Source organism: Saccopteryx leptura, chromosome 11, assembly GCF_036850995.1.
Source record: "Saccopteryx leptura isolate mSacLep1 chromosome 11, mSacLep1_pri_phased_curated, whole genome shotgun sequence".
Lineage (NCBI taxonomy): Eukaryota > Metazoa > Chordata > Mammalia > Chiroptera > Emballonuridae > Saccopteryx > Saccopteryx leptura.
In genome coordinates, this window is record NC_089513.1 from 74162758 (window position 1) to 74175064 (window position 12307).

Consider the following 12307-nt stretch of genomic DNA (forward strand, 5'->3'; position numbering starts at 1 on the left):
GAGGATACTCAGCCGTGACTTACAGTGGGTTAGAGGCGGTCACAGCTGAGCGGCTGGAAACACGCTCTGACAGACACCCTGCTCTGTTCCGCAGGGTGACCCAGGCCCCCAGGGCGTCTCTGGGAAGGATGGCCCCCCAGGACTGCGTGGCTTCCCAGGTGAAAGGGGCCTAGCCGGAGCTCAGGTACGCTCGACACACATGTGAAGGAGACTGCTGACTCGAAGCATTTGGGTGTTGTTGTTTTTTTTTGGGTTTTTTTGTATTTTTCCAAAGTTGGAAACGGGCAGGCAGTCAGACAGACTCCCGCATGCGCCCGACTGGGATCCACCCGGCATGCCCACCAGGGGGCGATGCTCTGCCCACCAGGGGGCGATGCTCTGCCCATCTGGGGCGTCGCTCTGCCGCAATCAGAGCCATTCCAGCACCGGAGGCAGAGGCCACAGAGCCATCCTCAGCTCCCGGGCCAATTTTGCTCCAATGGAGCCTTGGCTGTGGGAGGGGAAGAGAGAGACGGAGAGGAAGGAGAGGGGGAGGGGTGGAGAAGCAGATGGGCGCTTCTCCTGTGTGCCCTGGCTGGGAATTGAACCCGGGACTCCTGCACGCCAGGCCAACGCTCTACCCCTGAGCCAACCGGCCAGGACCTTGGGTGTTGTTTTTTTAAAACTAAAGATTCATGAGTATATAAGGGGATAGATGTACCATCCCCCTTAATCATCCTCATCTATGTAGCAATATGGGTCTGTGTCTAAAAACACTGCCTCCTACCCTCATTTCACCAATTCAGTTCATATCGATTCATTTTCTTTGTTTGTGTTTTTTTTTTCACTTTTCCCAGGGTGCACCGGGACTGAAAGGAGGAGAGGGTCCCCAGGGCCCACCAGGTCCCCTGGTGAGTACAATTATAATAAATAACCGCGCTAGCCAGGGTTGCAGATGACAGCTCTCCTCTCATTAGTCTCACGCTGTGATCCCACCGTGTGTGGAAGAGAAAACAAACACAGGTCAATCACAGCAGCCAGTGCGGGGCCTCGCCTGGTGGCGTGGACTAATGAGTGCAGAGACAGGGAGTGTAGAGCCCGGGAATGTTTACCCCACCACTGCTGTGGGGTGGAGAAGGTACTATCTCGCCTCTTCTGGCCCCCAAATAAATCATCATTTGTCTGATTCTGAGCACTCGATGAGACTGGAATTTTATCAATATCTTATTTAAAAACCCCAGAAGTGTGAAAAGTACATATCAATTTGTTATCTAGATTGCTTTATTTAGCTAATGTAACATCATCAAATAATTGGCAAATGAGTCAGTATCTGATTTATAGCTCACTTTTTTTTTTTTTTTTCTTGAGAGATACATCATCAAGCCCTAGGAAAGCAATCGAGTACAGACTTCATAAACTCATCTTGTTCTTTGTACTCCGAAGGGTTAATAGTCACGGCAACCTATCCGTTTTAGCGGCCTCTTCTCATTCTTTGGTTCATCTTACCGATCCCCAAAAGCTAAAAGTTGCCTTCAGTTGTCTCTGAACATCCTTACACAGGCTGAAATCATTAGTTCCACATTCACACTGTTTCTTTAACGTGTCCCCTTTTCCTCATGTCCACGACCACTATCTCTGTTCAGGCCCTTTCTTCCCTTCCCTCCTGAATCGTGTCTCAGCTCATCTTGACTCCCCTGTCTTACCTCTTCAGCCAGTTCGGCGCCTTGAAGATCATTGAACACACGCCCTGAAGCTGGCTGTGGCTTTGTGTGTGCGTAGCACGTGGTCCCATGCAGCCTTGAGAATCCAGACTTCTTACTGGGACCACTGAGCTATCTCCACACTTAGATCCCAAACTCCAAGGTCTATTTCACTTTCCCTGATGCCTGCCTGCCCTCTCGTGCCTCCAGTCTAATGTATCAAACCTCTTCCTTCTCGGTCTACCGTGATCTTTCACAATGTGCAGAGCGAGTACAGCATACGTTTCCCCTTCCCCCAGAAAACGTTATTGTTTTCCCCTCTTCTCTCTGGCAAAAAAAATTCAGTTCACCCACAGAGATCAAGTATAATGTTCAGTCTCGATCAAGTCCTCTCTGGACAGCATGCATCCGTTTCACTTATTAGTGAAACTCCCTTACCCACAATGCCCTTCGTTATGATTTGCATCATAGACATGACACCGGGATAGAATTGGTTGTCTGTCTCATGAGACCGAGTTCCCTGTGTTTTTTGGTTACATTCGCGGTACTGTGCATGACGAACAGAAATCATTTCATATCCGTCTGTTCGGATGATCTTAGTTGTCTGTTCCTGGTTTCTTCCTGATGGTGGAGCAAGTGAAGTGGGGGGGAAAAAAAGAGTTTGGAGTAAAAAAATTTAATGTTTTAGGAGAAAAAAGATCAGCACTCGTGTGTAATGTCTAACAGAGATGGAGACATCAGTGAGCAGTGAGATCATAATAACACAAGGGCGTCCGGTGATGAGGGCAGAGCCCACGTACCGAGCCCTGGGAAGGCAGGGCGGCGGCGGGATTTATCACCAAGGTTGGATGTGGACACTGAGCCACGATGGAACTGGACGGCGGCCTCCGGCGCGTGTCCTGGTGGGAATGGCGGATTGGGGATGCCTTCCCTGCCCGGCGCTGGTCATAGACGCCAGTCAGCGCACGCACGGGCGTGTTCTCTGGTCCCGGGGGTTTGCTCACTGAGTGACAGTCCTGATGCAGGCACGCGCAGCGGAGAGCAGCGGGCTGGGCGGCCTTTTCCTCGTCTGCGAACAGGAGCTGATGGCGTGCTTTCTAGCATATTTACGGGAACACACAACAGACACAAGGAGAGTGTGCAGACACTCTCCGATAGCTTCTCCCCCTGTGGTTTCATACAACAACCTCGAGAAAAATGGAGCCCCGAAGGAATCTCTCTGTATATGTATTTCTGACATGGAATCCCTTCCTTGTCAATTATTATTTCTCCAAAAAGGAGGTGATGATGCAAAGACATACAGTAAAAGCCCTCTTGCGTACGACCGCGTTGTCCTGGTTCCCCAGCAGACGTGGAGTTAATATGAAGAAAGTGCCTGAGAGGGGGCCAGGCACACAGCTGCCCAAAGATCACTGTCTCAGGTGTCCCAGCTGTGCAGTGTGGCCTTTTCACTCCTTTCCTGTGACTCCTGGTGCGTGCCTGGGTCCGGAGGCCTCTGCCTGGTTTCTTCCTGATGTGGTATTACCGTATTTGCCCGTGTATAAGACGCTCCCATGCAGAAGACGCACCTTAATTTGGAGATCTGAAATTTGAAAAAAAAAATGTAGTACATAAAGTTATTGAACTCAAAGTTTTATTCATCATAAAATCCATACACCTCCTCATCACTGTCAGAACTCCCATCCATTAGCTTGTCCTCATCTGTGTCTGAGGACGAATCACTGTCTTCACCTATGGCCTCATCCTCAGTTCCATCTGTGGCATTTGAAACGCCACAACCACTATGTAAGACGCACCCAGTTTTTAGGCCCCAAATTTTTCTAAGAAGGTGCGTCTTATACATGGGCGAATACGGAATGTCGTCTTGTCAGCTTTTCCTTAGGGATTTATAACCCCATCCCATATATAATTCCTATTCGTTCTCTTTCCTTTTCTACATCCCATTCCAGAGAACCTTCTTTTCAGTCCCTTTTACCTGATCCTGAAACAGGAAAAGTCGAGGTTTTCGGAAGGATTGCACCTTCTCATTCGGCTATGTTTTTTTTTACGATAAAACACGTGTTCTCTGTTGGAACCCAGGTGGCTCTCAGTGGGACATTGTTACATCCACCCAGGGCGAGCCGAGGACGGAGACGGTGGAGCGGGGGAGGGTCCGTGCCCAGGGATGAAGATATGGCAGGACTTTGAGTCAGTTGTTCAGAATTTATGCTTTAGATTCTGTCAGTGCTGGAGATTCTGTCAGAATTTGTAGCTTATCTGGTCTCAAATATTTGTAATCGGCACAGTGGGGATTACCTCATACTCGTCTGGTCATGGAGGTCAACCTGGCCGTGAGAACGGAGGGGCAGCCTTTGTTGTTATTTATTTATTTATTTATTTATTACAGAGACAGAGAGTCAGAGAGAGGGATACACAGGGACAGACAGACAGGAATGGAGAGAGATGAGAAGCATCAATCATCAGTTTTTCATTGAGTGTTGCAACACCTTAGTTGTTCATTGATTGCTTTCTCATATGTGCCTTGACCGTGGGCCTTCAGCAGACCGAGTAACCCCTTGCTGGAGCCAGCGACCTTGGGTCCAAGCTGGTGAGCTTTTTTGCTCAAACCAAATGAGCCCGCGCTCAAGCTGGCGACCTTGGGGTTCGAACCTGGGTCCTCTGCATCCCAGTCCGATGCTCTATCCACTGCGCCACCGCCTGGTCAGGCTTTGTTGTCATTCTTGCCTCATGTAGACCACTCGGGGTCATCGGAAGAACGCTGTGTGCTCATGCTTCTTGCCTCCCTGGTGGGCTGCCTTGCAGCTGCTGCTGGCGAGATGGAGTCTCCGCTTACCATTGCCGCTTGCTGTACGAGTGCCTCCTCAGAGCGTGCCACCCCCGTAATGGTAACTGAGGGAGTGTCAACCTGGATGTCTGTGTGTGAAGAAGAAGAAGAGAAACACCTTCTCGGATCTTCTCCACGCTCCAAGAACCAGAAGGAGCTCCTTCTCTAGTGTCATGACCACTGTAAGGTTTAGGGGGAGGTGACAGTGCTAACAGAATTAAAGTGAGTTAAGTGAACTCTAAAGAAAGAAAATAGATGAAGACACAAAATAGGAACAACAGGCTCCTAGTTGCAAAGAACAGACTGACGGTGGCGGGGGGGGGGGGAGTTGGGGGACTGGGTGAGAAAGGGGGAAGGGACTGAGAGAGGTCCAGAGGGGCAGTGACGGACCAGTCACCGGACGGGAAGCACAGCGCAGCAGGGAATGTACCTCCCAAAATCACTTCATAACCTGCAGGTCCAGCTGGATGCATGGGGACTGTGTTGTACTCAAAGTGTTGACAGTGCTACGCTCAAATAAGAGCTTTTGGTTTTTGGGTTTTTTTTTTTACCTGTTGTTCCTGCTAGTGTTACCACCACTACCATATGAGGATATTGTAAAATGTTCTAGTCTGAGCACTGTTCTGTATCCCCGAAACTACTGCAAACTAGTATCGACTGTCAGCTGTAAATGAGAAAGAAGTAACTAAAGAGAGAAGGGGAAGTTGCTCCGTTGTGAAAGCAGTTCAACACCCACCTTCCAGTCGAAAACAAGTGACCTGCAGTGGTTAACGTTTAGTATTAGAATATCAGAACACTTTATAATTGTGGTCATCATAATTCACGTAATTCAACGCATTTAATAATCATGCGTCTCTTGCTATTTAAATAACAAACTGGGATAATGATATTTCTATAATTTTTAGCCCTTTTTATTTGAGGAATTCCCGGTGGAGCACTTCTGATGTGTAAAATATTCATCACTGCTGTGGAGAGATGCGTAGACAGGGGTTTTCATGGTAAATAAAAACTTGACAGGATGTCTTATGTGACCTCAGGACAGCTGAGCTGTTACCACTAGACTTTCGGGTGTTGACAATTTCTAACTTGCTAGTTAACTTAATAATATAGACTTAATTAATCTAAATGTAATGATGTTTCCATATGCCACTTATCCGGATGTTGTCCCAGGGACTGTATTTGTTCCTTTTGCCATCATGTTGGTCACAGGTGCCTTGTCAAGGCCATTATTTGAGTCCCTCTATTATATATTATTCATCTCTACATCTTATTTCAAGCTTACTCCTTTAACAGCTTTCTTTTTAAATAGATCTGTGCAATGATCATTAAGATTATTATATGAAAAGCTAACAGGGACTTGATTTATTTTACCTTTAACCTTTTTTTAAGCTTTTTGTTTGTTTGTTTTTGTTTTTTGTTGTTTTTTTTTTTACAGAGACAGAGAGTCAGTGAGGGATAGACAGGGACAGACAGACAGGAATGGAGAGATGAGAAGCATCAATCATTAGTTTTTTGTTGTGCATTGTGACACCTTAGTTGTTTATTGATTACTTTCTCATATGTGCCTTGACCGTGGGCCTTCAGCAGACCGAGTAACCCCTTGCTGGAGCCAGCGACCTTGGGTCCAAGCTGGCGAGCTTTTTGCTCAAGCCAGATGAGCCTGCGCTCAAGCTGGCGACCTGGGGGTCTCGAACCTGGGTCCTCCGCATCCCAGTCCGACGCTCTATCCACTGCGCCACCGCCCGGTCAGGCTTCTTTTAAGCTTTTGACAAGCAGACTAAATTAGGATGAGAAAATACTGCTACGTAGAAAACTTCCACTCTCTCTCTCTCTTCCAGTGTGGCGTTAGGTAGACGCAGTGCCTTCTGAGTCTCCGTCTCCTCTTGATGAGATCTCCCTCTGCAGTCCTCTGAGATGGCACGTCTCTTTAGGAAGCATAGAGTTCTTGGTGTTCAGTTCTCTGACATCCTTCACATTCCTAGTTTAAGAAAGACATTGTTCAAAGACCTGGAAATGTCATAAACACGAATTTTCCTCACAGGAAACCCGATGGAAAACTCTTTCTGTCCCCGTTTTATTGGCGAGAAAGGTTATTGGGAGAGAGGTTCATCCGTTTGCTCAGGACGGGAGGAGGCCAGTGGTTCCCGTGCTGGGGAGGAAGGGGTCACCGACACACAGAGTGGGCATGTCTACTGAGGGCCCACTGAGTGCTGCTGGAGACCAGCGGGGAGAAAAAGCAAAAATAGTACCCTCTGGGGGCTTACGATTTTCTACTTAGCCTATGTGTAAACCCAAACATACTCGTTTCAGATGTAATTATTATTCGTCTGACAATTATAAAGCCCTCTGCTGTTGACTGTAGCCAGTCACAGAGAAATGTAACGATGTCTGTCACTGTAAAAGTGTAGAGGGAAGCCTGACCTGTGGGGGCACAGTGGATAAAGCGTCAACCTAGAACATTGCAGTCGCCGGTTCAAATCCCTGGGCTTGCTGGGTGAAGGCACATATGGGAGTTGATGCTTCCTCCTCCCCCCCCCCCCCCCCCCCCCGCCGCTCTCTGTCTCTCCCTCTCTAAAAAAAAAATGAATAAATAAAAAAAGGTGTTGAGGGAAAGTGTGCTTGCCATGCACCCTGGTTCAGGGGCTGAGCCCTGCCGTGACACTTTGTCAGCACGCCACAAGAGGCAGGTGCGCCCTGCGTTTCTGCTGAATGTGTACATCACGAGTTCTTATTATTGGGTTTCAATTTTCTTTTTTTTTTAAAGGGACTTCTCTAGTGATTTGGTTGTAATTAGAACGTTCACGGGCTTATTCTTTTCAGAGTTGGCCTGGGGATATTTCAGTAAGATTTGCACATTCGTAATACGATTTGCTTAATCGGTACCTCTCACCAGAGAGTCCCCCCCCTTTTCATTTATAGAAGTCTAAAATAAAATCGTGGCAGAGCACGCTGCTATGAAAAGTACCTGGACTTCCAGAATGCTGGAAATAACGAGCGGGGAAGGAAAATGCAGCTGAGCTGCTGGGAGGAAATGGACATCGAAAAAGTTCTCACCCACTGCTCTGAAATTAATGAACTGTGACAAGATTACGAGCGGTATTTTAACTACAGAAAACCAATATGTTTTTATTGTTAATTTTAGTGCAGTTTCCACAAGCAAGCTGGCAATCTGAAATGTAATCTTGTTAATACTCCAAGGAAGTCATTAAGATAGTTAAGCTTTGTATAATAAAAAATATTATATAATATCTATAAACTACACAGATTTTCATTGGTTCAAATCAGCATTCTTCCTCTCTCATATATGCGCGCATCTTTACCTGATTAATTTTAAATGTTAGACATACTTCACTATAAAATTAACAAGCGTTCTTTTCTCAAGTGATGAAAGCCATGACTTATTCTCACGCACTTGCTCCTCAGATGTATCCAGTTAAGGAAAATGCATATTTGTCTTAATTTTTATACCACATCTCTTCTTTAGGAAGGGCTACTTTCAACTGGTGTTCTTTCTTCCGCAGACTTGGGAACTTTTCTGCTGAGCACACACACGAGTACATTTAGATCCTTTATTTTTAAAAAACATATCCATCGCGTTCAACAAGGCATAACTCTTAATTTTATAATAATCTTGTATTTAAATGGAAAAAAGATAACATCTTTAAAATATTAAATATATATATTTTTTAAAATTATATATATGTATATATATAAAACTTTGAAGTTATCCTTATTTCTTCTCTTTATTATTGGACTAGAAATTAACCTTTTAAATAACTGTTCCTGTTGGAGATCTCATCATTGTCTAAAAGTGACCTTTGCCTTCTTGTGTACACTGTAAGATTCCGCTAGTACTTGAGTCCTAGGCCAGTAGCGCCTTCCCCGTCATTAATAGCATCCTTTCTCCCCGCGTACCAGGGCTCGCCGGGAGAACGCGGCTCGGCCGGCACAGCTGGCCCCATTGGACTGCCGGGGCGTCCGGGACCCCAGGGTCCCCCTGGTCCAGCCGGAGAGAAGGGTGCTCCGGTAAGTAATTTCAAGGAGAAAAACGTATTATCCCTCCACCCTGCCCGAGGACATTAGCTCTCCATCCTCCACTGCTTCCCCTCCTGCCGACGTGCCGAGCCTACAAACTCAGGTCTTTTTATTTTTATAATAGAGAAAATTTCAAATTCAATTAAAGGAGATGACATTTTTTTTTTCCCCACACTTGATGAAACCCTAATACCTATGAGGGAGTTGGAAATTATTCATGTAAAAGGCTTCTGATTTGGCTCCTTAAAAAAAAAAAAAAAGAAAAATGAAATTGGAGTTTTGATTAAAACTCAACTTCGTGCTTTATATTAGAAAAGGGTACTTTTCACTCGTCTTGTAAGACAACTTTATTCCCAGTCATTTTCATGCACGTGAGACCCACAGAAAGGGGTTGCTCTTCTCATGTAATTTGGAGGTTCGGTCTACGGCAAACAGGATGGGGGAGCAGCTGACCTCTTATTTCATCTTCTGTTTATTGGATTTTAAGATTTTTATGTTTCGGTGATCCTGGGTCGTATGTATTCCGCTCATAAGCTCTACGTTTCTTTGTCAAGGTGTCCTCCCTATTTTTTTGTTCCTGCTTTTGATTTAATCATATCAATTTTCTAAAAAAAAAAAATAGAAAGCTTTCTCTCATCCTCCAGATTAAAACACAAACTCATTCGGTAAATGTAGATGAAAATTGCTGGTGGGCATACATAACAATAGGAGTTTAATATATTTGGATACATGGAAGTCTTAAATCTATATAATCTAGTTTCAGCCTGTAATTTTTAAAAATACTTTATCACCAAGACGTTTAGTGTAAGCAAGTTGATTCAGCTGAAGCCAGTGGATTTCTCATTGCCCGAGCACTTTCTCTCATTACCGTTCTTGATATTACTCAAGTGTTTCCAAATTAAAATGGTTGCTTTCTGTAATCCATTACCTTCCAGAAACATTTCGAATATTAAAATGAAGCCGCCCTATCTCGGTTACAGAAATTTTGCCCAACGGAAAAGAAAGCACATTTAGTTACTGAGAAATTTTTCTTAAAGCAGGGTCTTTTCCAGCTTAGTAACTTTGTTGAAAATTTAGACATTAGTTTCTGAGAGGTTAATAAGCAACAATGGAAACATTGTTCTTTCCTGCGTCTTACAAGTTCTGTAATTTCCAACCAACTGGGGGAACGAGAGATTTGCTCCTAAAACTTGAATATGTATAGCACACTGTGTGCGAGGAAGGGAAGAGAAGGGAGACAGAGTCCGGTCCTTTCACACACGGTCATTAAGACAATTCTGGGCGCCCCATCTGAGCACAACACAGCGAAGCATGCAGACGGAGAAAGCCAAGGCAGACACTGCTTTTTATGCACATGGAGAATATACTAATTAAGAAGTCCAGAATTCTGGGAAGACAACATGTGGAATGAGGGATGTAAATGTGGTTCAATACCTTGACTCAACAAAGCAGTGATGTAGTGAAACAAAGACGAGACTAGAGGGACAATGAGAAGTGAAGTGAGGCGGAGGAGACATTGTGGGGCAGGAGCCGTGTCAGAGCGAGGGTGCAGCCCGGGTCCCCGGTGGCGGCCGATCTATTCCGATGAGGTGACGGGAGGGAACGGCTGCCCGTGCTGCCCCTCCGTGACGCCCACCGCCGACAGAGGCTCCGGACGTTCATTCTCCTGCTCTCTCGTTCAGCAGAGGTGACTGCGGGCAGCTAGGTGCTGGATACCGTGCTAAACCTGCTTTCAGAAGCTGTGTGTTCTGGGGATAGTAGCATGAAACGGTTACAAACCCCCTCGGGTGAACGTAGCCTAGACCTCCCTGCAGAGCTTCGGTAGAAATGTTGGCAGGGGCGTGAAGTACGTACAGCCTGTGCCGTTTCCTCAGCCCACACGTCAGGGTCGCGTTGCAGCGCCCCTGAGCAGCTCGTGTTGTAGATCAGTGGTTCCCTAGCCCCCCTGGGTCGCGGACCAGTACTGGTCTGTGGGCCATTTGGTACCGGTCCGCAGAGAAAGAATAAATAACTTACATTATTTCCGTTTTATTTATAGTTAAGTCTGAACGATGTTTTATTTTTAAAAAACGACCAGATTCCCTCTGTTACATCCGTCTAAGACTCACTCTTGACGCTTGTCTCGGTCACGTGGTACGTTTATCCATCCCACCCTAAAGGCCGGTCCGTGAAAATATTTTCTGACATTAAACCAGTCCGTGGCCCAGAGAAGGTTGGGGACCACCGTTGTAGAACACTGCAGTTGTCAGCAGGTGAGGGCTGCCGGAGGAGGCTGGGAGGGTGTGCGGAAGGCCAGCCCCAAGCCCGTGCCCGCCCACCCTTGGAGGGGATGAAACAAGAGTCCGGAACATTCCCAGGACCTACTTAGGGCAGTCACTGTGGCCCTGGTGTTGGTCCGCATCCCCAAACTCATCAATCTGATTAGAGACTCGGGGTCGGAGGTGAGGAGGAACAAGTGAGGACAGAGGAGCTCAAACCTCCCCTGACTTACTGTGTTGATAGAACTATTTTGATGGGGAGACTAAATGGCTGAGAGAAGCTCTTAATTGTAATAGGGCAGTACGGGACTCAAGGATTATAGATGGGATGTTGTGGTGATAATGTATCTATTTGGGAGACAGCTGTAGAAATGGGAAACAAATGCTAGATCAAGAACGCACAGTGAAGAGCCCTGGCCAGTTGACTCCGTGGTAGAGTGTCGGCCCGGCGTGTGGATGTCCCAGGTTTGATTCCTTGTCCGGGTAAACAGGAGAAGTGCCCATCTGCTTCTCCACTGCTCCTCCTCTAGCTTCTCTCTCTCTTTCTTCTTCTCTCCTCCTGCAGCCATGGCCTGATTGGAGCAAGTTGGCCTCAGGCACTGAGGACGGCTCCATTGCCTCGCCTCAGGCACTAAAACAAAAAATGGCTCCAGTTGCAAAGGAGCAAAGGTCCCAGATGGGCAGAGAATCGCCCCCTGGTGGTGGGCATTCCGGGTGGATCCCGGTCGGGCACATGCGGGACTCTGTCTCTGCCCCTCCACTCCCCCCCCCCCCCCCCGTCGGACGTGGATTAGGCAATACTGGCTGGAGACGAGAGAGCAATACAGTTTCACACGTATGTGTGTGCAGTGTAGCGAGGGTGATCCCTGTCAGGATCGTGGATCTGGGAGTCGTGCACATCTATCGATGGACTTCACCCGTCGTAGAAGAAACAGTGAGGAAGGCTAATGGGTTGGGAGCCCGGTTCTACCATTTACTTAGTTCGTGGTTTTGGCTAAGTTATTTAACATTTCTAAACCTCCGTTTCCTCATCTCGGAAAAGAAGGTGAGCACAGTATTTCGTGGGGACCAGATGAAGCCGACATTGTCAATAACAATAATATAATCAAGATAATAGTCATCAGTGAGCAGTCACCATCGTCGTCCTCATGGCGTGGACCAGCGTTGCCACACAAAAGGAGGAATTAATAACAAGAAAGGAAAAGCCTAAGTCGGCTTTTGAATAAGAAGGGGTGGGTTCTGTGAGGTGTAGGAAGAGGGGAGCGGACAGGGAGAAGCTCGCAGGAAATGAGGCCAAATCAGACGCAGGACATGGGTTTGAGTAGCCAACTCGGCGAGGAAGACTCAGCTCTTTTATTAACAAAGGGGTACAAATGATTCAAGACTTCTTAAGGAGGTACGGAGGATGTTTCCGGCAGTCCTGTAGGTTGAGGGTTAAGCAACACATAGCTGGGGAAGAGCTTGTCATCTTGTGAGCTGTGCACGGAGAATCGAAATTTAGAGTGTGTTGT

General features: G+C 46.7%; 1 protein-coding gene across 2 annotated transcripts in view; it reads left to right on the top strand.

Moving 5' to 3' along the window:
- Positions 1-12307, top strand: part of COL11A1 (collagen type XI alpha 1 chain) — a 188983-nt gene that overhangs the window by 132058 nt on the left and 44618 nt on the right. For both annotated transcript variants that reach the window (XM_066352706.1, XM_066352707.1), the window contains exons 40-42: positions 95-184; positions 837-890; positions 8422-8529. In XM_066352706.1, coding sequence (XP_066208803.1) covers positions 95-184; positions 837-890; positions 8422-8529 — 252 coding nt within the window. The remainder of the gene's footprint in view (positions 1-94; positions 185-836; positions 891-8421; positions 8530-12307) is intronic.